The 25575-nt window shown below is 36.1% G+C and overlaps 6 protein-coding genes and 2 non-coding genes across 9 annotated transcripts; 5 read left to right on the forward strand and 3 right to left on the reverse strand.

Annotated features, from left to right (window-relative positions):
- Nucleotides 1-1926: 1926 nt before the first annotated feature.
- On the forward strand, nt 1927-4912 carry LOC115997940 (haloacid dehalogenase-like hydrolase domain-containing protein At4g39970). Its single transcript, XM_031237362.1, has 11 exons — nt 1927-2378; nt 2494-2587; nt 2670-2714; nt 2980-3030; nt 3276-3350; nt 3437-3470; nt 3652-3707; nt 3808-3867; nt 4247-4306; nt 4444-4490; nt 4575-4912. The coding sequence occupies exons 1-11, from the start codon at nt 2017-2019 to the stop codon at nt 4621-4623; spliced, it is 933 nt and encodes a 310-aa protein (XP_031093222.1). The 5' UTR covers nt 1927-2016; the 3' UTR covers nt 4624-4912.
- A 523-nt stretch (nt 4913-5435) lies between these two features.
- On the forward strand, nt 5436-5520 carry TRNAL-CAA. Its single transcript is given in 2 exon segments — nt 5436-5473; nt 5485-5520. It is a non-coding gene; the product is annotated as a tRNA-Leu (tRNA).
- Nucleotides 5521-5601: 81 nt separating this feature from the next.
- Nucleotides 5602-5697, forward strand: TRNAY-GUA. The gene is made up of 2 exons: nt 5602-5638; nt 5662-5697. It is a non-coding gene; the product is annotated as a tRNA-Tyr (tRNA).
- Nucleotides 5698-5818: 121 nt separating this feature from the next.
- LOC115998507 (lipase 3-like) lies at nt 5819-8712 on the reverse strand. Its single transcript, XM_031238090.1, has 4 exons — nt 7839-8712; nt 6439-6531; nt 6220-6287; nt 5819-6112 (listed from the first exon to the last, which is right to left on the reverse strand). Exons 1-4 carry the CDS (start codon nt 8463-8465, stop codon nt 5956-5958), a joined length of 945 nt encoding a protein of 314 aa, XP_031093950.1. The 5' UTR covers nt 8466-8712; the 3' UTR covers nt 5819-5955.
- A 1350-nt stretch (nt 8713-10062) lies between these two features.
- Nucleotides 10063-11542, reverse strand: LOC115998191 (HMG1/2-like protein). The gene is made up of 7 exons (XM_031237685.1): nt 11394-11542; nt 11252-11297; nt 10994-11095; nt 10817-10874; nt 10656-10700; nt 10401-10568; nt 10063-10318 (listed from the first exon to the last, which is right to left on the reverse strand). Exons 2-7 carry the CDS (start codon nt 11287-11289, stop codon nt 10295-10297), a joined length of 435 nt encoding a protein of 144 aa, XP_031093545.1. The 5' UTR covers nt 11290-11297; nt 11394-11542; the 3' UTR covers nt 10063-10294.
- Nucleotides 11543-15182: 3640 nt separating this feature from the next.
- LOC115997910 lies at nt 15183-17975 on the forward strand. The gene is made up of 7 exons (XM_031237329.1): nt 15183-15389; nt 15635-15714; nt 15969-16039; nt 16177-16247; nt 16340-16421; nt 16680-16729; nt 17509-17975. Exons 1-7 carry the CDS (start codon nt 15258-15260, stop codon nt 17578-17580), a joined length of 558 nt encoding a protein of 185 aa, XP_031093189.1. The 5' UTR covers nt 15183-15257; the 3' UTR covers nt 17581-17975.
- A 1909-nt stretch (nt 17976-19884) lies between these two features.
- Nucleotides 19885-22244, forward strand: LOC115999656 (heterogeneous nuclear ribonucleoprotein H2). The gene is made up of 2 exons (XM_031239504.1): nt 19885-20052; nt 21194-22244. The coding sequence occupies exons 1-2, from the start codon at nt 20036-20038 to the stop codon at nt 21972-21974; spliced, it is 798 nt and encodes a 265-aa protein (XP_031095364.1). The 5' UTR covers nt 19885-20035; the 3' UTR covers nt 21975-22244.
- A 286-nt stretch (nt 22245-22530) lies between these two features.
- On the reverse strand, nt 22531-25071 carry LOC115998696 (pentatricopeptide repeat-containing protein At4g39530-like). Of its 2 annotated transcripts, XM_031238331.1 has the most exons (2): nt 23260-25071; nt 22936-23122 (listed from the first exon to the last, which is right to left on the reverse strand). In XM_031238331.1, the coding sequence occupies exons 1-2, from the start codon at nt 25033-25035 to the stop codon at nt 23060-23062; spliced, it is 1839 nt and encodes a 612-aa protein (XP_031094191.1). In that variant the 5' UTR covers nt 25036-25071; the 3' UTR covers nt 22936-23059. The 2 variants fall into 2 exon arrangements, with proteins under 2 accessions (XP_031094190.1, XP_031094191.1); XM_031238330.1 differs by having other exon boundaries at nt 22531-25071.
- Between the last annotated feature and the right edge of the window lie 504 nt (nt 25072-25575).

Consider the following 25575-nt stretch of genomic DNA (forward strand, 5'->3'; position numbering starts at 1 on the left):
TGTGATCTTTACAGGATTTTTTAACGTGGGGTTTGGAGTTGTGAAGGCGTATGAAGGAAGTCTGCATCGCATAGGTACAGTGCACAAAAGGTGAGCGTTGATTGAAAGTGATGGGAGAGTGACTTCACTTGGGCAGAATCCAGAAACCAAACCCCCCACGAATTTTTTTACAGTGTTCAAGTTGGTTAACTTCAACAACTCAACTTGTTCGGTTAGCCGTGTTTCGGTAACTGTTATTCATAAGAATGACAAGTCCTTTTCAAGAATTAAAACCAGTAGGGTCCTTCGAGTACAGTGACAGCAATCACAGCATCACGTTTAGTTTTAAACTTTCAATTTAATTACTAGTAGTGTTTCAAACTTTCAAATTTAACCACCTGTGGTTCTTCCGTTAATTTAAGTAAGGGCAAGTTAAGATAAGGATGGTTAAAATTTTGAAAGTTAAAAGAAATATTGGTGATTAATTTAAAAGTTGAAGGACAATTTGAAAGTTGAAGGGTAGCCAAACAAAGCCTAAGGCTAAACGTTGCAATGACACTATACTTGGAGGACCCCAACTAGTATTAACTTTACTTTTCAAATATTGTTTCAAATCATGAAATAAATCCGTTATTACTATTTACTCTCTCTGTCTCATTTTATTTGTCTATTTCGATTAACGAATTTGGACTAAAATTATTTTTAATTCAATTTTTTATAATATTTTTCAACCTATACACAAATGCTTTTTAAATATTTTTCAACTCTTTATTTTTGTTCCACATATGAATTTGTTGATCCAATCACAAATTAATAGAGTTCATAATGAATAATATAAAGTAGAAAAATATAATATGTCTTACTAAAACATTTACTTTTTGATTTGTTTCTATTTTATGTTAATATTTCAGTAAAATCGTAAAGATCCCAATATTTGAAGTTAACTTATTAGAATATTTTATATTAATAACCTAGATTCAACTCTTCTTTAACTTTCCCTAAGTCCCATTTTTGTTACTAGTTATCCAAATCAACTCCATCTTTTGAGAGATATGACAAAAATCACATGAAGTTAGCTTATTAGAATATTTTACATTAATAACATAGATTCAACTTTTCTTATACATCCCCTTTGTCCCATTTTTTAGCCTCATTATGATATTCTTAAATAAGTGCTTATCATTACATTAAAAATTATAGTTAGTAGCAAAGATATAACTTTATTTTCTTATATTAACGTAGCAGTTAACGACTTAACGTCATGATTTAATAGCAGAATGTTGGACTCGATTTTCCAAGTTGTCACCCAATGGTTGGAATATGGAGTTAGGCTTTCATGAGTTTCTTGATCCTCCGACCCAACGTTCATCCTCTCTTAACCAAGATTATATGAGAGTTGTGTGACCTTATTTTATGTAAGCTTTAGCGTGTTTCTTTCTAATTGGTTTGACCCATCATTCTTAAGTTTTGTTTCAATGACATTGTGATGGTTCAAATCTCACTAGGAACTTGGGAGGTCATTGGAAAACCTTAATCGATCAAAAGTGATGAAAACTCCTTGTGTGCAGAGTGTATAGGCAAGAGATGAGAACCTTCCAGCTGACAGGACGACTCACGATTTACATCTTTCAACTAAGAATTTAGGGTTAGTCCGGTATAAATTAGAAAACCTTATATATATATATATATATATATATATATATATATATATATATATTAATTATGAGCATATAATTTCATGGACTAGGCCTGCCATTTTTTAATGAAAATGTATGGGCCGTAAGCCTGTTTTATTTAACATATATTGCTTCGGCTTGGGCCTGGACCTTTTTGTTCATCATCAGTGATACACTGCAGAAGCCCAACTCTACTGCGTTGTAAATTACTGTTATAGCCTGATGGGGAAGAGAGATAGGTCGTTATATCCGTTACAAATCGCGCGTGTAAAAACGCAATTTGCGCATAGCCACTCAAACCATACCCGCCAAATCCCCAAACCGTCGCCGCCGTCGTCGTGGTGAGTGGACAGTCGCAGCTATGGCGGCGTGTACGGCGCTTCTCTCTCCTCCATCACTCTCGTCTTCTTCCAACTCTCTCTTCTTCTCTACTCCAGTCGCGAGGGCTTCCGGCCTCAGAACCCAGCCGCTCTCTTCCCGCGTAAAACGCCTGTCGGTTTCGGCTTCGGCTTCTTCGGGGCGTGCGCTAGACGCTCTGATCTTCGACTGCGACGGCGTTATATTGGAGTCGGAGCACCTCCACCGGCAAGCCTATAACGACGCTTTCTCTCACTTCAATGTCCGCTGCCCGTCTTCCCCTTCTTCTGAGACGCTGAATTGGGGTATCGAATTCTACGATGATCTCCAGAACCGAATCGGCGGTGGAAAACCTAAAATGCGATGGTCTCTCCCTCTTTTTCTCTCGATTTAGTGTATATTGTGTTTATTATTCATAAATGTATGTGATTAATTTGAATGCATTTGTTGGAGTTTGGTGTCCGGAATTGGAATGAATTAGGTATTTTAAGGAGCACGGATGGCCGACGTCTACAATCTCTGATAAGCCTCCGGAAGACGATGCCGATAGATCCAATCTAATTGACATTCTTCAAGTACCAATTTTGAGCTTCTTTTTCTAATCTGTTACCACCGGTGGTGTTACCAGTTGTAATTCCAGGTTCTTCGTTTTTGTAGGATTGGAAGACTGAAAGATACAAACAGATTATCAAATCTGGAACTGTAAGAGAGAGAATAAACTAATTCATTTAAACCTTTATTTCCTTTTTTTTTTCTTTTCTTTTTTGGTGATGAGCAGCCACTCGGGGTGTACACCAGGTAGACGCATGACCTTAGCCGGCAGTAAACTAACCTAGGTTATGATCAAATCAAAAAGGCCAATAGGCTGCTCCTGCCGGGAGTCAGAACTTGTGATTACCAAGTCAACCTATGCCTTGAATAATCTTGCTTAGTGAGGTAATTAACTATATGATTATTACTTTGGCAGGTTAAGCCTAGACCAGGAGTTTTGAGATTGATGGATGAAACCAAGGCTGCTGTAAGATATATAGTTATTTTATAACTTTGCAATATACAAACCGGGTCATGATACTTGGGTCATTTCATGCATTGCTTTTCTATGGATAAATTTGATTATCTGTTATCATTAAACACTTGGTTCTTTTCAAATTCTGTCTGCCTGTTTAGATTTCAGTTTGTTGTAGTGTTATATCTTTTTTTGAGAACTTGTAGTGTTATATCTTAAATGTGACATTTGTTGCATTCCTCCCTATTCTATGACAGGGCAAGAAACTGGCTGTTTGCTCTGCTGCAACTAAAAGTTCAGTCATACTTTGTCTGGAAAATCTGATTGGACTGGTAAGCCCATTAGTTAGCTGAAGCTTTCAACTTTCTTTTAACAACATATATGGATTCAATTTTTGTGCAAACTTTTGTTCGTTTAGGAACGATTCCATGGCCTTGACTGCTTTCTTGCAGGTATGTTTCATTTTTCTGGGAATTCAGTTCTCCTTTTACTTATGATGTAATAGTTGTTGCATATCAAGGAATAGAAATAGTAATAATGAAATAGAAAGCTTATCAAACAAATAACTTCTGCTGACATTTGGAACATGAATGTTTGGGTAGTCTAATCTAAAGGTGTCTCCATCTTTTATAGGCGACGATGTGAAGGAAAAAAAGCCTGATCCTTCAATATACATAACAGCTGCCAAGGTTACCAATTTATGAAACTTCCAATTGCAATCCACTGATTTCAAAGTTTCAACCCTTAATGCCATTTGAATACACTGACGATTTATTATTTTATTTACAGAAGCTTGGCGTGTCAGAGAGAAATTGTTTGGTGGTAGAGGATAGTGTCATTGGACTGCAGGTATCCTCTTTTTCAAAAGCATACTCCATAGGTATCAAGGCCTATGTTAGGATAAAGTGCTTACCATTACGCTAAAATCTATAACTAATACTTGCATAGCAACTAGCACTACATTAGCAGAGTGCTAGATTTGACTCTTCAGGCCTTCGGCCAACAATTCCCCCCCCCCCCCCCCCCCCCTACCTGGTACTATAATTGGCCCTTCAAGCCTCTGCCCAATAACTTGAGAAAGAAAAAGAGTAAACTGTTAATTAGCAGAACCCTTGAGTGTGGATTTTCATATAACCTGTGATTGCTTGCCTGCCAGTCATCCTTTCAATTATGAGGTTTGGTTAATAATTTAATGATGCAAACTCTATATGCTGCTCAACTTCTTTAGGCTGCAACAAGTGCGGGGATGTCGTGTGTGATCTCATATACATCATCCACTGCTAATCAGGTGAGGCCATTAGTTACTACAGTCTCCATAGTTGTTAATCGGGATCTTGTGGCCAAAGCTGGAAACAGGACCTCCAGGCACCCAGTATGCAATTTGTGGATCTGACCACACTATTTCATGACCTATTTTTATCACAGGATTTCAAAGAAGCCATTGCAAAATATCCCGACTTGAGTGATGTTAGGTACAAGCAGCAGCACTCAATTGTTAACAACATTCTAGTGACTTGTAGTTCTCATCCTATATGTTTTCTGGTGTCAATTTGCAGACTGAAGGACTTAGAGTTGCTGCTTCAAGATGTGGTTTCCATGAAGTAGTAAGACTATTAGAACAAGAAGGATATTATGCACCATTGTGGCTGGTCCTGTTGAAGTGAACTGGAACAGAAGTGTGGTAACAATAGTTTGGCTCTGTTGCAGAATGCCTGGGTTTTGATTAATGAACCATTGGAGAAGGAAGCAAAGCAGGAAAGATTAATTAAGGGTTTTACATCTTTTTAAATTCAAGAATTCATTAATTATAAGTTATAGACATAAAGTTCTCTTCATATTTTTCTTGTTAAAACTTCTGACATTAAAGTAAAGTTTTTGTCAATTTGATTCATAAGCTCTTGAGGTCAATTTATACTATACTATTAGGTACATGACTTTCTCATACTGGTAGCATAATTACTGAGCACGTCTTTGGTTAGCTCTCTTAGCGGGTTAGTAGTGGGTTAGTAGTTATACATGTGAGGTGAACAGCGAATTTGGTAGCCTATACGCCAGCAAAGGCCGCGAACTTTTAGATTGTCAAGTTAAACTGTGTTGGTTTACCATCGAATTGTATCACACCTTTGTTTTTAAGTGATAACCATATCATTTTGCTTTGGTTCAGAAAAAAAAACATTTTTAGTATATAGAGATTGAATTATGTTGTGGGCAAAAAGAAAGCAATTATCAACTTTATATCATTAGGTTTACTATAATATATATATATATATATATATATATGTGGAAAGAAAAATGTAAGGAGATCATTCTTGATTATATTATTCTAACAAGATCAACAAAAAGTAAGAGTTTTAATCTGAACCTTCTTCGTTATGAAATCTGTTTTATTTATTAAGTTGAAGCTTTGCAAACATCAAGGGGTGGTGGCGCAGTTGGCTAGCGCGTAGGTCTCAAAGATTCTGAGTTATCTTGAGGTCGAGAGTTCGAACCTCTCTCGCCCCGTATTTTTTATCTCTTCCCGCAAAGAAGACCTAAGCTTCCACAGATTAAACAAATTCGAATGAATTAACATTTTAATATTATCCGACCTTAGCTCAGTTGGTAGAGCGGAGGACTGTAGTAGGCATTTGACTATAGCAGCAAATCCTTAGGTCGCTGGTTCGAATCCGGCAGGTCGGATTTTTTCCTTTCCTACACTTTATCCTGTAACTGCTTAATATGGTCCTAGGATAATTGAATCATTAAAGAATAAAATGAATACCAATTGGTGGAACTTGACAACCCAACCAGGAAAAGAATGTAATAAAAATAGAAAAGAGATTAAATATCTCACTCAATTAATCAAAACGGATATCACTTGTTGATCTCAACAGCATTTCTGCATATTTTTTGGTATGTATATATACACATACTTAACTTTTGCCATTTTTCATGCCTCTACTCTGTGTTCCTGTTGTTGCCATCCTGCTGGGGAGGAGAGCAAGAATCCATAAGAAACGCTTTCAAATGGCTGTACAGTTGCTTCGGTTTCTCCAGATTGATTGCATGCCCCGCGTTCTTGAGCATCACTAGCTGCGCGTTGTCTCCCAAATGCCTGCATAAATCATTCAGATTGAGCATTCACATAAGTGGAGTCTCAGTTTTGTTGCAGAATATTTTCATACTGGAAAATGGAAAGGCTCTTCTTTTGAAGGTATCAACCTTTTCAATCGGTGCGCTAATTCTGGTGGAAATACCTGATCGTTTTCTCCCCAGATGATCAATGTGGGCTGCATCAACAAAGATTGAATCCAATCATTAATTAGTCTAACACATGACTTTATAAACTCATATGTAAAAAATAAAAATAAAAATAAAAATAAAAAAAGAAGGAACAAGAACACTTTAGTGGTAAAGCTATGGCAACCTTTGATAACTGACCTGAGTAATCTTAGGAAGATCAGACAACTTTCTGTCTTTGTATAATGCCTCGATAAGCTCCTTTCTCTCTTGGCGATTCACAGTGCACATCACCTGTAATCGAGTATAAGAAATTAACTGTATTGGTTTCAAGCATAACAGGCATAGACAATCAAAACGAACACCTTATGTACGAGTGAACTAGTTTCAAAATCAGACAAAAGTTCTGTAATATTCCTTGTGATTTTAAACCATTCCAAGAATCCAAGATAATGATCATTCCAAAAGCGATCAGAAAGGCACGATTGAAAAGCTCGGGGTTGTTTGGCTTATCTTCACGAAACTTTTCTACACCAGCTATGTCAGACAAAGGGCATAAGATGTAGTAAACAAGATCAAATGGTGTTTTAATGACCGGAAAAAAAAAAGTTCATCTGAACTAAGAAACCGAGTAAATTTTCCATCTGCATATATATGTCATTGAAGCTAGAATATCAAAGACGACTAATATCACACTCTGGCAAACAACTGGCTACTCTCAAACTCATCGAATGTCTGGTGAAGTCAAAAGACAAACTGTAAAGTTTAAGTTCGGCCAAATGCAGCACACAACGATCCATCATCATGCTCGTAACCCCATGAACTAATCGTTAAGCATCATTACACGGTTTATAAACAGCAAATAAAATACTTATCTTTCAGAAATGTTTAGTGGCTAGAAGGAGATATCTTGGCATTTAGGCCAAATACCAATTGTGGGTAAAAAGCAATCAATCCTTTGGCTGTAATAAATCTAGTAATCCTTAAATAGATCTAAAATCACATTCCAAGCATAATATAGCAAAGAAAAATCATATGGTTCAGCAAGCATCTACCAATGTGACAATAAAGGGATATAAGAATCCTACTAAAAATATAGTGAAGACTGTTTTGTTCTTTAACCTTCAATTTTTCATTTCAGACTGGTAATAACACTAAATTTTTAATAAGCCAAAGCCTTGTAGTCTATAGAATAAGCCAAGTAGAAGATCACATCAGTTCTTTTTTTCTTCTTCTGAGTAATGAAAGAAACCACAGCCACTACTCAAGTTTGTGCAACTGACAACTGTGCACTGATACTGTTGATAAAGAAACCAAAACTAATGCTAGTAAAGGGATGGATACTGTGAATAAAGAAACGAAGCCTAATGCTATGGGGTAAACCCCGGGATAGAACTTGCAACCTTATGGTTATTAAATCAACATATCCGGCCAACTTGTCTGGGGTTGCCCCGATCACATCAGTTCTCATTACCAACAAACATAAACAAGGAAAACAAGCATTTAGATAGTAAATGTCTGAACTCATAATCAAAGATTCAATCTTTTATGCTTAATGAATTGAGGAATTGGGAGAGGGAAATGGGAATCAAAGCACTCACATCAATGAAATCAGCCAGGAAACAAGAAGGGACAGCAATCTTAGCAGGCTTATAAAACGAAAACCTCATCAACTCCTTGAGTTTCTGAGGGCTCTGAGGCAACAAGATATCAACAGCCTCCTCCACACTCTTCACTATAAACATCCCATTTTCCATATCCTTCTCCTCCAAGCACACCCCAGCACAACCCAGAACCACCTTCTCCACCGCCTCGGGGAACTGCGCCGCCATGCTATACGCCACAAACCCACCATAGCTCAGGCCCACCACACTCATCCTCTTCACCCCATGACCCTCCATGGCCCTCATCACACACTGGGCTTGAAACCCCTCTGTTCTCTCAGGCCTGGAAGTGTAGGATTCCCCAAAGAAGAGCAGGTCCGGGACATAAACATTGAACTTTGAAGCCAAGGGGGAGATGAAATCGTTCCATTGCCACATGGCATTGGCTCCGATCCCGTGGATGAGGAGAAGAGTGGGTTTTTGGGGTTTGGGGGTTTTGGGGATCCAACAGTGCACAATGGTCCCATCTCCCAAGTCTTGAGTGGAGGATTTCAGGCCGGCGTTTCTGAAAGAGTATCTGAAACATTGGTCTCTTGATAACGTGAAGCTGAAACACTTCGCCATTGCTAGTAAACCTGGAAACTCCAAGAATCAGATTCAAAATTTTAATCTTGGTTCAAGAATAATATTAAGGAAAGGGACAAAGATTCCGTGAAATCAGGGAGCTGCTGGGTTCTTCTGGACACGCTGGAAATTGGACTCCTGTCGGAGAAACGAAGATGATGGTTGTTTACTAGTTTCAGTCGGCCACGCCCAATAATTCTCTGCTAAATGTCAAAATTGTTTTGATCAATAATTTGACATGGTGGTCGGAGCCAAGCCAATGGCATTATGCCATTTTATAATAAAAATAGAAAGTGAATTAAATGACTTAAAAATAGAAAGGGATGAAAGTATACTTTACTTGCAATGGACTTAAGGTAGCTGGTTTGTCGTCTCGTGATTAACCTACATAGTGGCTCTAGAAATAAAGTACTATGAACTTAAAATTAATCTCACAAAACTGAAATAACTTAAATTTTTTTTTTAAAAAAAATAATGTTATACTCTATCTTCCCATATCTTTTTTGGGCCTATACCATCACACATCATGCCTATGAAGAATAAAATCATGTTCAATTAAGAATAACCCCATTGAAATCATCTATGGGCACATCTAGGTTATCAACCACCCTAATTTTTGTTTTTATTTCAAAAAAAAAACTTTTTTAAAATTTTTTACCTACTTCTTTTCTATATGGCATTATGGATGCTTCATAAGCTTCCGATATTGGACAAATTTCCACCTTTATCATATTCTTGTGTATTTTCATCTAGCAAAATGTAAAATTCTCAACCCAATGGCAAAATTTAGTAGCTCAACAAACGGGATCAATGTCGGTGCTACCATTGCCGAGTTTTGAACATCAGTCTTTTCTCCCAAATACGGTCTATTAAACCACTAAGTTAAGCTTTTTTGACTTTTTTCTTTGGGGTAGATGTTGTCTTTGTACTTCCTGATAATAGCAAAGTAGATCTGGTAAGCAATTATTTTCTTCTCCTTCTCCCAACAGCAATTATTTTCTTAATTGCCTTTCGGGAGAAGATGAAACAGCGAAGATGCATCTTGTTCGCACCACGTTCTCAATTGATACCAGAAACTGTGTAGTTTAACCATGGAAGGTATGCATTTATAGGGAGAAAATATAAAAGATTTTCTCTAATAATAAAATAATAAATTATAATAGCAGTGTTGAATCCCTTGTGGTATTATTACTCTAGAAAGGTTCTACTTCACATGAAGACAATAACGCGCCAATCAAAACTTTAAGCAAAGCGTTCAACGCTGGAACAGATGGCTCTGTCCTGCGTGGATTTGTTCACCAAAATCACAAAAAAGGAGACCCCACTTTCAACAGTTGACGCAGACAGACAAAGTAAACCTAAAGATATTTTTGCACTCAACCGATCACAAGAAAAGACACTTGATCCCCACCACCATTACAAAACTCATTCAAAGGTTAAAGAGATAGCAACCCAATCCCTATCCCAGAACTCCACATCACACACAAAGATATTTCAACATTTCTACCAAATTAGATTAAAGGCCTTGAACTACTAACCAAAACAAAACATTATATTGTACAGAGGAGAAAATGGTGAGATCAAAGAAGGCTAAAACTTGCAAAAGAAAGACAATTTTCTACATTAGAATTATCATTAAGTTGGGATGGAAAAACTGAAGTACATAGAAAGACTAGGAACCCATTTTGCTTAGTGTCTGTTTAAGCATATCACATAAACTACCAAATTAATAAAAAGCAAAAGTAAACTATCCATCAGGCAATATTCCAAAGGGTCAGAATATATTCGGCAAATCCTTCATCGCATTCAAATCACTTCGAATCAATGCTTTAATCGTCATCTTCACTGTCATCCTGTCAACAAACAACCACACAATGTCAGATTAAACGTTCCTATAATTCAAACTTAATCAGAACTTTATATGCGAATTCAAACCTCTCCACTGCCGTCCTGATCCTCATCATCATCGTTCACTTCGGACCTTGACTTGTCAGATTCCTCCTCTTCTGCGGCTCCAGCAGCCTGTTTCTTATTGTACGCCTGCATGTTCTTCTCGTACTCCTGCTTCCTTTTCTCCGCCTTGGAGATGTAAGGAGCTTTCTCCTAAATAAATATTGACAATAGCAATAACAATAAGCAACCGACATCAACTGATCACAAATTAATCTAACAAAACAATCAAACACTTACAGAGGCAGAGAGTTGTTTCCATTTGTCTCCTCCAGCCTTACCGACCTGATAATTTTAAATTTAAACATTTAAAATTCAAATATTTAAATTCCAAACGTAGATAGCTTTGGAATCGGCGGCTCAATCGGAACTATTTAGCACGAATCTGAAGAAATACTTACAACGGCCACAGATTTGTTGTTTGGATGCTTCTCCTTGTACGTCTTCCGGAACTCCTCCCTTTCGTTCACAAAATAAATCCAGCAAAAAAGTGTTAATACTTAACGACTAATCGCCGCAAAAAGAACTGCGTACAGATGCTTATTGATCTGAAATAGATAGAAAGTCAAAGAGCGTACATGAAAACGAAGAATGCACTAGGAGGCCTTTTCGGCTTATTAGGATCCTTGGCGGCCTTTTTCGATTTCTTAGTCTCCGCAGCCTGTTTCTTCACAGCGAGCCTGTAAAAAAAAAATTACAAAAGCAAACAAAAATTAAAGCCAAATCCAGCAAAATCATCTATGTTTACATCACATACAATTAAAATCAAAATCGCAGATCGGAACAGTTAACCAAGTAAAAAATCGATAGGAAACAAAAGGAGGAATAGAACTCACTTGTTATCGGACTTGACCTTAGATTTACCTCCTTTCATGGCGAAACCTGCGAAAAAACGATGAAAACCGGTGAGAATCGGACGGGAAGCGGCGAAAATCGATGGAACTCTGTAAGAGAGCGGCGCAGGGGTTGGGAGTTTACCTCTCTAGGGTTGAGACAGAGAAGAGTACTATAGAGAGATATGCTTTGGTTTTGTGCGTTGTGTGGTGAGTGGGCTGATGGGGAGAGAGATAAGAAGAGCGAGCGAGGGAGGGTTTGATAGAAAGGAAAGGGAAAAAGAAAAATTCGCAAGTGGCAAAAAAAATTGAATCCTGAGAATGAAATTTCAAGTCCGGGGTTTTGGCGGGAATTCGGAATTCTCTCGCCACGTCACCCATCCGTGCGCTCTCCTCCCATTGGCTGAATGCCCCGCTGAAACAACCGGTTTAGGGTGCTCTCGGCTTTGTGTTTTTCCTGTGTTTCCTCGCGGAGGGATCGTGGCCCTTGGATCGCCTGCTGATGAAGCAGTCCGCTAACGTGGCGGGATCCTGTGAGTCGGGGTGTTTATGTAAATTGACCCAGCCGCGTTGGGCCTTAGTGCTGTAATGACAACGTTAACCTTCGGATGTTATATGGGATTTATTATGGGACCGTTTAGCCCTACTATGGAATTATCGACAAAATGACGCGATATGATTTCGTGGATCTCGGGTTGTAGGGCCAATAAGGTAAATTTACAGCGTTTAAAGAATCTTGCGTCCTCTCTTCTCCACAATATTAGGCTACTGGCTAAATTATTCTTATATTTTAAAATATATATTACTATATATACATATTATAAAATTTCACATTATTATATTACAAGGTGCACTAAAAACTAATAAACAAAAATTAATTAAGTAATAAAAATACTTTTTCCGACTCATTTTATTATGCGTATAGGTCATTAATAAATTTGACACAAGTTATTCACCATTTATTTTTTGTAATATTTAGTTTACTGTTATCATATAATTAAAAACTATTTCAAAGACATTATTCAATACAAAAAGGAAAGTTAAATCCAAAACTTCTAAATGAACTTTAAAGAAAATAAGTGAATAAAGAATATTTAATTTGACAAGTGAATAGTTAATCTTACATGTTAAATAAGACAAATGAAGTATATTGATAAGCAAATTGTAAATGTAATTACAAATGTGAGAGTATGTGTGAAATTCTACCAACACCACTCAACCGAACATGGATTAATTTTACAAACGTAACAAAATGAAATGTAAACTAATTTTAATGGTCAAATATCTAGTTTTTTTATTACAAAATAATTTTAAATATGTATTAAACGAAACACGTTGAAATCTACACATTTATTTCTAGCGTGTTTTGATTGTTTGGTATAAAAAAAAATATTTTTGGAAAAGTTTTGATTAGATCAACCATTGTTCACATCTTTTATATTGCTTCCATATTTATTTATTTTATATATGCTTAGTTTTTTGTTTTTTTTTTTTTGGAGGGGGGGAATGATGTTGTCATTAGAGATCTTGTAGGTGGTCTCAAGTTTAATTAGAAATATCCGAGGAGAAGGAATATCCAGTTAATTGAAATGGTTTTAATTAGCCGTTAATCAAATAAATTCAATAAATGATTATATCATGTTAATTCAATTGATTATTCAACTTTTGAATTAATTGAATGATATTTTCCTATAAAAATAAAAATAAAAAGAAAAAGAAAGAAAGAAAGAAAGAGGAGAGATTTATATGTATAGTGAATAGTCTAAATATTAATAAAATATATCTCATTTATATTCGTATTTCTCCATGATTATTTTTCGCAATTTATTCTATTATTTTCATATCGATTGTATCTAAACGTCTAAAACAACAACGACACAATAATTCATACGGAAGAAAATATATAAATTCACAACAACTAATATATAGAATACCATTTTAGCAATTTATATTTTACTATAGTGAATGCTTTGACCAAAATAAAAGATTGCTTAAGTTGGATCAAAGTGTAATTATCATCTAATTAAATATTAAATATATTTATTAATAAAAAAAACTACATTATAGTTTAATAACTATGTGAAATTGCCGAAGACATTGCAACCAAGCGGCATAGTTGTGGCTCTCTTTACTCTTTGTACTCCCAAAAAAAAAAAAAAAAAAAAAAAAAAAAAACTATGGTAAGTTGTAAACCTATATTAACAATTATACTTCCACCCCTTGAATTTTCATTATTTATATCACTCTATAATATGGTACCAAATTTGTTATGTTCTCTCTGAATTAAATCACATAATATTTAACCCCAAAAGATCACATAATATCTTGTGTTGTCATTTTTCATGTAATTACAAATAGGGAAAATGGTCAATTAGATCCCCTACTTTTACACCAAAATACAATTATGACTATTAACTTTTTGAAAGTGCAATTAAGCTCATGAACAAGTCATTTTTGTGCATTGAAACCCCAAAATCAGTAATTGACCTATAATAGCATGTAACTCGACACCGATGATGCTTCGCGACGGGTGACGGTCGCCAGTCGCAATCTCTGGCGGGGATGGCAACCAAATGGTCGCATGGAGAAGGCGACCATGGGTCTCCCTCTCCGACGAAGAGGGCGATCAGTGGTCGCAGAAGGTGATCGACGGCCATTCGTTTGTCGTCAAATTTACCGGTAATTTGAATTTATTTCAATTTTAACAAGTTGTGAACATTTAGTATGTAAAATGTGTATTTTAGACTCGAGTCTACATAATAATTTGCATTAAATAGGCATTTAAAAATGTTTTAGGCTATGCTAGGCTCTTGCTTGGGCATAAAAAGAACCTACACACAGACACAGACTTCAAATTCTCCTAACTAGTCCAGGCCTAATTTTCAATGCTCGCCCCGACCTAGTATATTTTCATCCCTACTCATAACATTCGAAAGTAATCCAATATAGCATTAGGCCTCATTTTCGACATAAAGAGCCGCAAATATGATCCTCGTTCTCTATTAACGACCATTTTTATGTGTGATCATAATTAAATTATCATTTAAATTAGTCAATGATGGTAGTTATGAACATATACAACATTGTAACAAAGTCAGTAGTACTAAAAAAATTGGTCGAGGATTTGTTGGCTGATTACAATTAAGTATTGATATGTTATTTCAAATTATTTTGAAAACAGTTTTCAAATTGATAAAAAAAAAACATAAAAACTAAACATAAAAAGCGTAAATTAATTATTTAAATTAAACATAAAATACAAAATCTAAAGTTGAAATAATTTTTTTTGTAATTATATAATAAATTATTTTAATTTATAATATTAACAATAATAATAATTATTATAATAATAAATAATAGACACTACATTATAAAAAATTATGCATGAGGGCATTGGTTCTTTGAGCTGAAAAAATTTGAAAGATTATAGAATATATACTATATATATTGTAAAGAATTATGTTTAAAAAAAAATTAGAAGAAGGAAAGTACATTACCTAACCCACTTTCTCGTGTTAATCAAATACGGAGTTTTTTTTTTTTTTTTTTTTTGTCCAACACTTTATGCTCAATTAGCACTTTGTAATAGGATTAAATGTACGTTGTTAAACTTAATTATTATTATTCAACAATTAATTAGTGCCCATTACACATATTCATTATAAACTTTAAACATCTATCACATAGAGTCAAATTTAAAATAATTAAAATATTGTTATTCGTCAAATTAACTATCCAATTATTCAATTAAGATTACCACAATTTAAATTAAACCAACTCTTATATAAAAAAAAAAAAAACTAAATATACAAAAAAAATTTAAAAAAAAAAAAAAAAAAAAACAGAGCTAGGCAAGGAGCTTGTCTTTCGATATGCACTTAAAAACGAATACACAAAAATTCCCTAATAAACAACGACGGTATTGATCCAGAAATCAGAAAGATAGAAACTATCCGAGCTAGTTTAAACACGAAATCGCAAAGAGAAAAAGGAAAAATATAATACGAAAATGTCAGAAAATATGGAAGAAAATATCTTAGAATCTCTGGAGAAACTCGATATTTCAATGGCAGCACCAATGATATTCATTTTGGTATCTATTATCCAGTTTATCAATCGATACATCGAAGTCAATAAGAAGGTTTTTATTTTTATATTTTCTAATGCCGTTTCAATATCGAATGCTTTTATCTCGTGTTTGATTCATCATCTGGTTTTCTTCTTCTGTTGGATGCATGTTATGAATTTGTTCAATCTTCACGAATTTCCATAATATTGATTTGGAATTGGAGATGGAATGGAAACAACAGTGTCATTGCAAACTCATGCTGAAATTTCTGACGTATACACAAAATTGATTTTCTCCCCTAACACGAGTTTTTGCAGAGAGCAACCATGTCCGCGGACGATGTACGGCTCAAGGCAGAAATTAAGAGGCTCCTAAGAGAGGCGGCTGCCCTATCACAGTGAGGGATTCTAATTATTCTAGGATTAATTTCTATTTAAGCTGCTATCAATACCTGATTTAGGATTCGTTTGTTGTTAATTACATTTGCATGCATTGTTATAGGATTGAAAGCCAATAGGATCTATCATTTTTATTTAATGAAAAGAAGTCACTTAGAGATTGGTATTCTTTTGCAGTTTCTACAATATGCAGGTTTGTAAAGAGTTGTAGTCAGGTATAGAACACTCAAGTCTGTTTTCTTATTGATTTCAGGCCTTCAACATTTGCACAAGCTGCAAAGCTAAGGAGGATCGCGGCAGCTAAGGAGAAGGAACTTGCAAAAAGTATATTTATTCTGCACTAAAGTTATCTGGTGATTAATAATTTGTGGTTGATGCTGCTGTCAAGAACTTATCTGGTGTCCACTGTTTAAAATTTTTTTTGAATCACTTATACTAATGGTTTCCATATACTTGTGCAGGCCTTGAGACTCACGGTAAGGAGATAAGCATGTCATTTGATATGTATACAAAAGGCCTATTATTTTTAAAGGTAATGACTAATGAATGCATGGAGAATTTGATGCTTGTTAGGGTCACGTGCTTTATATTATCTTATAAACTTTACTCATCTATGTCATGCAGGTCTGCACATACCTTCTGCTTGTTTTATGTTTTTGGCGAGTGCCTTTGGGTTTCATATCTCAGCAGCTTGTACTACCTTTTGGTAATGACTACTACCCATCACACTTTTGTAATTTATGATTGGATTCTTTTTAAGTTTTTATTAATGTTGCCACTTGTATGATTGCTCTTGTAATCTATAATCTATTTATTCTATTTCTCCTTGCCTCATTACATATATATATGTGTGTGTGTGTCACAACTATAGAGCTTTTGACATGGTTTTCGAAACTCATAAGCGATGAGTATATAAAGTAGCTCACCTCATGTTTAGCTGATATATATTTGTCTCCTTTTGCAGGTATAGTGTTATCTTGGCTATCTGGTGGCGATGCACCCAACTATACCACGGTACTCATTGATCAAAATTTCTTCGTTTGTATAATACTATAATTTATTTCTTTGCATTCCTAGCATCAGTTTATCAAATGTCCAATTCATCTTGTGGGCACACTTTTTGGCTCTAACATATTCTGAAAACTTTATGCAGAAAAAGGTTTTAGTAATTTTGGAATAGCGAAATAGATAAAGGAGGTGGTTATAAGTAAATTCTAGTGTAATCGTGATCCGTTTACTATGAGATTCAGGATGTTAGAAAAGCTGGTACTTTTACTAACCAGAGAATCTTTCGACTCCGTATTTTTTTTTTGGAGAAATAGAAAACTGAAAAAAAAATAAAAAATGGAGAATTGAAGTAAACATAGTTGCCGTAATTTCTGTGTAAGGAATGGCTATTAGTATGTGTGCTCTTGTTGTTCATCACTTAATTATCATAACAGCATCAAATACTAAACCAAACGGTTGTGTCATCTCATCGGCATTCTCTTTCCTGTTTCCCTATCATTGTACAGTCATAATATAATATAGTAAAGACAATTCTAACCAAGTTGATCGGACATCTAGTTTGGTAATCACAAGATTTTAAGTTTGACTCTACCCGGGAACAATTTATTAGAATTCTTAGTTTGAGCCAGTTAGTTATTACTAACTTAGGCTTGTTTATCTACTTGTGAGCGCACTTTTGGCGATTGCAAATTTTCTCGTAAATCAAAAAATATAATCTACTCGTTATGCTAAACTTCTGCAAAGAAACAGTCATTTTAACGCAATTTTGTAATTCTGAATTGCAGATTGGGATTATTCCATGGATATTCATGTCTAGTAAGGCCAGCAGATTCTTGCTCAAAAGAGTAATAAAGTAGAGAAGAAAACAATCCACGGCGCTGGCTCTGGAGTGTAACCATTTTTGGTGTCAATTTCCCCAGCGAGTCCATTAAAAGTCTACATATATATATATTTTTTCTTTTATGTTTTTCCCCTCTTGTCTCTCCTTGTTGGCGCCCAAAAATCCAACAAATTGGGATGTTCTACTTGGGTATTTTCTGTCGACGGTCATATGTTGGAAGAAAGCAGCCATTAGAGGTGGAGGTAGGTCATAGACTCATAGTATAGGCGGTGAATTGTTGACAAAAAATGAGAGATGAATGTGGTTGCATGTATTTTAGGTGTCGGGTATTTTGTTCAATGGATGTTTTGAAATAATATAACATTATTGAATGTGATTATTAAAATATACTACGTATTTAGTTTGAATTTATATAGAATGTGGAATGGCTTGAGATGGCTATATAATATAAAAGTTAATGGTGACCAAATGTGTTATTGTGTTAGAGGTGTTAAATTTACTTATTTTGACCCAATATATTTTAGTCAAATGTTGCTATTGGTTTAGTTTAAGGAACGGATGTGTTTGATAATAATATTTGGCCTAATAAATTAGCTAAGCATGAATATGGAGAAAGAAATACGAAGAAATAAGGTCCAAAATTGGTGATCTAATGGATAGAGCGTGATTCTCGACATGTCTGTCTAGTGTGATTTTTTTAGTGTGGTTTACGAGCTATTACATGAAAATTCAATGTATACCATCAAGTAGTGTTATTGTAGGTTTCCCTTGCTGTCCAAAATAATGGAGAAATTATGTTTTAAGAATGCTATGCCTTACTTCTTCTTCTTCTTCTTCTTTTTTTTCCTTTTTTTTTTCCAAATAATAAGTTTTTTTTATACAATAAATAGTTGAAACTTGAAAGTAGCTTTTCTTCCCTACTTACTGCCAAAGGGAAGCAAGGGTGGAAAATAATAAATGGTCAAAAGTCCTTTATAAAGAGTCAAAAGTTTTGAGAATACACATAATATATATATATATATATATATATATTTTGATAAGAAAAAATAAAATGATACGAAGTAATATTTTATAGTTGTCCTCATGCTACCTTCTTTCACCGTCACAAACTTTTGTAATGTCCTCGTGCTACTTTTCTCTATCATCACAAACTTTTATATTTTATCGTACAACAGTGATTCGAATGTCAAACTCACATTATCAATACCTTTGTTAATCTAGTTATATGAGTTAGTAGTTTAACTAAGCCATTTGACATAAAAATAATTTAAGTGAAGGATTTTTGTGAGCCTGAAGGAGGAAGAAAAATAAAAAATTTGCCCCGCGTAAATAAAAAAATATATGGAGTATATATAGTTACACACACACACACACACACACACATATATATATATATATATATATATATATTGTTTTGTCATGGTTTTTTTTTTCTTCTTTTTCTTCCCACTCCCTTCTCCCTTTCTCTCTCGTTCACTAATTGTAAGTGATAACGTAAATACACAAGGACGTATAGTCAAAATACGATTAACTGTATTTTAATATGTACAAATCAGATACAAGAATGTTATATCTCTAGATGCTAGCCCGATTAACGTGGCAATGGGCTAAAGGTTTCCGAGTTAATTAGCTATTTAAGAGAAAACACTTAAAAGTCCTCTTTCAAACAATAAGTGCGCTATTTATAGGTGTGTTAGGGGACAGTTATCGGGCCTTGGGCATGGGTGCCGCGTGGGGCCATGCACTGGGCCAGTTAGGGGTCCACACGATGAGGGCCAAGTTGCTAGAGCCGTCTGGTCAATGTCATAAGGGGTTCATTACGCACGGAGCCCTGACCGATCATTACTTGAAGACTCAAATACGAAATCACCACTTTAATTCGGGGTTGCCGGATGACCGGATAACTGATCCAGACTGGAACGAGCTCGGTACGTATCAGGCTTTTGGGACTGACCATCGAACGGGTGCATTGTCCGAGGAATAAACCCCATCGTAAGCTTAAAAATCAAAGCAAAAAACTTCATTATTATGATTGCTTTACGACGAACTCAATTAAAATAGTGTTAGACAATAATTAAACTCATGAGATACGAAAATCATATTCCATCCATTATGTTATTTTGTTTCGGGTTTTTATTGATTATGTCTTTTTCGTCCGAGCATGCCGAGTGTAACATGATAAAATGACAAAGTAACCTTCCAAAACTGACCTCAACCAAGCAGCTTACGTTGCGAAAAGCCGAAAACCGTGGGCGTTTGTGTAATTTTAAGTAACTACAAATTAACCACGCCAAATAAATAACGAGCGACTCCACAATGTTACGCTACTGCTCGTGCATTACCTGACCCGTGATTAGGGTTTCTCTTTCTCTCTCGGCTAAGGCGTTCACTACGTTCTGAAGCTTTCGAATTCACTTATTTTTTTTTGTCTTTGTCGCAGCTTTAAGGCATCTGTACCGAAGCTTTACACTATGTACGGATCAAGAGGGTACGTTGAAACCCGAAACCGATTCTGTTTTAATACATTAGGGTTTGAATTTCCAAATTAAATGATTGTGTTTTGTGTGTTTAGTTAAATTTCTGCTGTGGTTATTGGTGAAACGAACGCGATTTTGTATCTCTTGTGGGTTTCTTTTGGGGAATTATCCCTTTGATTTTCATTCGTTTTTTTTAATTGCTAGATTTATTATGTTCCATTGTTGGTTACAGAATTGTTTAATTGATCTCGGGATAATTTTTTGAATTTTCTCTGAGTTTTTAAATTTCAAATAGCTGACTTGTTTAATTGAATAGCAGAAATCGCAGTTTTCCTTGGAAAACTATGAATTTTAGACCCTGGAGATGGAGATTTGATTGTGCAATTTATGTGGTTATTAGATTATATAAGCATAGATGTTGGATTCCATAAAGGGTGGAAAGGGTCACAAGTACTAGATTTTATTTTTATTTTTATTTTTTGGGTGTTTTGTTTTTGTTGTTTAAAATAAGTTTACTATAACATTTATGCATGAAAAGATTCTTCTTTTTAAATGCTTATTGATCTAAACATGATTCAACAATGGTTTTCAGTTCACATATATGGCCATATGGGTTCGAAAAGTTTTTGAGGTGTGTATTTAAATTCTATAGGGGTTCTATCTGTAACTATTATGTCATCTAAAGCCTAATCAGGGGCTAACAATGTGCTTTTAGTATGCATGGCCATGGTAGAGTTCTCTTTGTGAAATGCTGCTGGATCATGGATGATATTAATTTAAAGAAAAATGGAATTTCAGATGGTTTTGTTGAAGTGTGTATTATGATTCCCTTCATTACTTGGTATTTTACTTATTTTGCATGCAATTCTTGTCATCAGTAGAGGTTCTGGATGCATCATGATATGATCAGGTATCAGTGATTCAGTGTGCATATAAAGCATTATGATTTGTAAATGATTCTTGTTCTCAGTGCTCTATTTATTTATTTAATGTATCTTTATGTTTTTATTGGTGGTTTTACTTGCATGGAACTTTTATGTTTTTGAGATATAGAAGTTAGAGACTAGGTTTTAGGAATCATATGGGTTGGGTTTGGTTTTATTAACAAGGTTGAGTGGGGGATTTTGTCCTTTTGTGTATGAATAATTGAAGGGCCATGTTGGGGAGCGGGGGGGTTTCGGACGGGTACGAGATCGGCTCAAAGAGACCAAGAATGATGGAATCAAATCCCTACTTTGCAGTGAGCAGCGGTTCAAGTGGTTATCGTCAAGCTTACAGCTATGGAAGTGGATATCCGCCCTCAGCATTTCCTGTGGTTCGTCTGAGGGGCCTTCCTTTCAATTGTGCAGAATTTGACATTTATAAGTTCTTCGCTGGTCTTGACATTGTGGATGTCTTCCTGGTCAACAAGAATGGACGGTTTTCTGGGGAGGCTTTTGTTGTCTTTGCTGGACACATGCAAGCTGAGCATGCCCTTCAGAGAGATCGTCAGAACATGGGGAGGAGGTATGTTGAAGTTTTCAGGTGCAAGAAACAGGATTACTATCAAGCTATATCTGCTGAGGTGAAGGACACAGGTGTTGAATATGATTACCACGGTTCTTCCCCTCCACATCGACCTAAGAGGACCCAGAACAAGGATCAGATGGAGTATACTGAGATATTGAAGTTGCGTGGGCTTCCATTCTCTGTAAAGAAATCAGATATTATCAAGTTTTTCGGTGGGGATTTCGATTTGAAAGACGACAAAGTTCACCTTGCATACCGACCTGATGGGAAGGCTACTGGAGAGGCATATGTAGAATTTCCCTCATCTGAGGAGGCCAAGAATGCCATGTGCAAGGACAATATGATGATCGGATCAAGATACATCGAGCTATTTCCTTCAAGTCAGGATGAAGCAAGGAGAGCTGAGTCCAGGTATAGACAGTAATGCCGAGGTCTCTCGATGGAGTAATATGAAACCTTTATATTGCTCAAAGCCATTTAGTGCTTTCTTTTTGGGGCTGACCTTCCAGCATTTGTTAAAAATTTACCATTCCCATGTTTAGTGGATTTTATTACTGTATTTCCTAAAGACAAGTGTAGTATTTATAGAAAATTCAGTGAACTCCTGGATGTGTAGGTTTTGTTAAGTTGCTGCAGCTTTGCTGTGTTTCTCCACTTTAATTTTTATCCATTGGCATCCTTTCTTCCCTGTCAATATGAGGATTTGACACCCTTGATCTCCATAGTTCATTTGCACTACTTAAATCTTTGATGTTTCAATATGAAACCCCTTTACACTGGTCAGTTTTGTACCCTGTTAATCTCACATTCCTGAGAAACCATAGAACTCAGAGCAGGAGAAGATAATTTGTTTCAATGATGATAGGTGTTTTTTTTTTTTGGGTGAAAAGGTTATAACCACTATTCGAGAATGTGCACTAAGTAAATTATCGCCTGCACTAGGTAATTTATTGCCTGCAAATCAGAGATTGATAAAATTGTATTAGGAAGATTGAATTATACTCCATCCGTTGTCATTGCTATCCGAGAATGTGCACTATTGTGCACTAAGTAAATTATAGCCCGCAAATCAGACAATGATAAAATCGTATTAGGAAGACTGAATCATACTCCATCCACTGATATCGGATGCTTTGGATAATGAAAACAAAAACCATATGTTATGCAGTTGGGGCATTCTACATTAACCAACTGCTACCTGGATTCTTCTGCATTCCAATATGCACCATTTTCTGCCTCAACTTAGATGCCTCTTCCCATTTCCCCTCTCTAGAATACATATTAGATAGAATGATGTATGGAGAATGATCACTGGGATCAATTTCTGCTACTTTCCCAGCACATTTTTCTGCAATCTTGACATTTTCATAATTCCTACAAGCATTCAGTAATGTTTTCCACGCGAAAACACACCCACCATTCTGTACTAGTTCATACGCCTCCTCGAGCCTTCCCACACGACCAAGCACATCAATCAAGCAGGCATAATGCTCAGATTCCGGTTTCATATTATACCTCTGATTCATCATCAGGTTGAAGAAAAACAAACTCTCTTCTACCAGACCGGCATGACTGCAGGCTGATAGAACTGTTAGGAAGGTGATTGAATTCGGGGCAAATCTCATACTTTCCATCTCTCGGAAGAGTTGGATCGCCTTGTGGGCGTTTCCATCTCGTGCAAATCCAGAGATCAGGGAGTTAAGCGCTACCTCGTTTGGCTCTCCCTGCTCCTCGAAAGCCTTCTCAGCGTCATCCACGCTTCCACATTTGGCATACATGTCCACAACAGAACTCCCGACGTATACATCTCTGTTATAACCTAACTTACAAATAAGAGAATGGAACTGCTTTCCCATATCAACTGCCGCGATCTTTGCACAGGCAGTGATGCCTAATGGAAGGCTGAAACGCGTTGGGGGTTTACCATCCGCTAACATCTCTTTGAAAATTCTGAGAGCTTCGAGATCAAACCCGTTCTGATGGTAAATTCCAATCAGGGAACTCCATGAAACTTCGTCCTTGTGAGCAATGCCCGTGAAGGCTTTACGAGCACTCTCAATGTTCTGACAGTCGGAGTACATTCTAACGAGAGCATTCCCTATGGATGTCTCGTAGCCTTGGCGTAATTTCACTATCGAGCAATGAACCTGCACGCCCATGGCTAGATCCGAGGCGCTCTTGCAGGAGTTTATAACAGCGACGAAAGTTGCTTCATCGGGAGCTAACACGCTATGATTCAGTTCTCGTAACAGGCTGATGCACAGGGAAGCGCTCCCTTCTTCCATTTGAGCATAACACATAATCATTGTATTCCATGCCACAATATCTTTGTTCACCATTCCTCTAAATAGCTTCTCAACCTCGCATATCTCGTTGGCACCTGCATACAGATTGATGAGGCCACTGCCCACGAAACAGTCCTTCTGATAACCGTTCTTGATTGTTTGCGAATGGATTTGAATGCCGGTTTCAAGCTCACCGATCTCTCTGCAAGCTCTTAAAGTACTCGACAAAACATGCTGATCCGGTTTCACACCTTGAGAAAGCATGCTCTTGAACAGCAAAACAGCATTCTTCTCTCTCCCACTTCTCACATTGCCAGTCACCATTGAACTCCATGAATATCCATCCTTTACTTCCATTGAATCAAAGATCTTCTTCCCAGAGCAAAGATCCCCACACTTACCATACAGATCCACCAAAGCACTGCCCACTACAACGTCCCTGTCGAATCCAAACTTCAAAGCAAGACCATGAATTTGCTCCACATCTTCTAGCAAACAACAACACTTGAGCAGACTTGTTAATGTAAAATCATTTGGCCTCAACTCATCCACCTCCCTCATCTCTGAAAACAACCTCAAGACATTGTTAACATCCCCAGCCTGTGCAAACCCAGAGATCATTACATTCCATAGCACAAGGTCCCTCACTGACAGCCTATCAAACACATAAAATGCATCACTCAAACTGCCTATCACTTTTCTATACAAGTCCACAAGACTGCTCCCTGTATACTCATTATCAGCAAGCTCATACTTAACAATCAGACCATGAACTTGCTGCCCCAATTCAATCAAACCACCACTGGTACAAGCCCGGACCACGACCGAAAACGTGTACGGGTTTGGACTCTCATTTGCCTCGAGCATTTCTTTGAATAAACCCAACGCTTCTTCAGGAGCACCGTAGCGAATGCAAGATGAGATCAATGACGTCCACGTAACCACGTTTCTGTGAGGCATTTGAGCGAACACTCGGTGGGCACTGCACAAATCTCCACATTCTGAGTAGAAACTCAACAGAGTGTTTGATATGTGGACTTGAGGATTGGCGTGCGCCTTGAGTAGATTAGCGTGGATTTGTTTACAGAGCGTGATTGATTTGGACTTTGAGTGTTTTTGGAGCAGCAGAAAAATGGGCTCCGGCTGGGCTAAAGTGTGGCAAGTTTGGGTGATTAGTTTGACCGCCGGCCGGCGAAGCATTTTACTTCGGCGGCGTTAATGCGATCAAGTTTCCTACCTTTTCTCTACATAGTACACATGAATGATGAATAGATTGTATGCTTACCTTTGACCTCTGCTAAGGTAGGTAAAACCGTTAGAAGTTTGGGTAGATTTTTATTTTTAATTTTTTTTAAAAAAAAATATTATATAATTTTTTTAAATCTCCATTTTTAAAAATTATTATATAGTAATTTTTTTAAAGCTCCGGAATGAATAACTAATTCATAGTCAATAAATATTATATATTTTTTTAAGATAAAAGAAAATGCTCATTAATTTGAAGCAAACGCATCAATAATAAAGGGAGAAACTTCGTAACTCAACTAATAATCCGAAACTCTAGCTATAGAATGAAATTAATGAACAACAAAATTAGCCAAACGACTAAAAAAGTAACATGAAATATATCAAAATGTCCCCTCACATACTCACATATAAACATTATGAACTCTATTTCCTCACCAAAAAAAATTATGAACTCTATTATTTCATTATAATTAAACATTGGAACGTAATATA

Source organism: Ipomoea triloba, chromosome 12 (genome assembly GCF_003576645.1).
Source record: "Ipomoea triloba cultivar NCNSP0323 chromosome 12, ASM357664v1".
Classification (NCBI taxonomy): Eukaryota; Viridiplantae; Streptophyta; class Magnoliopsida; order Solanales; family Convolvulaceae; genus Ipomoea; species Ipomoea triloba.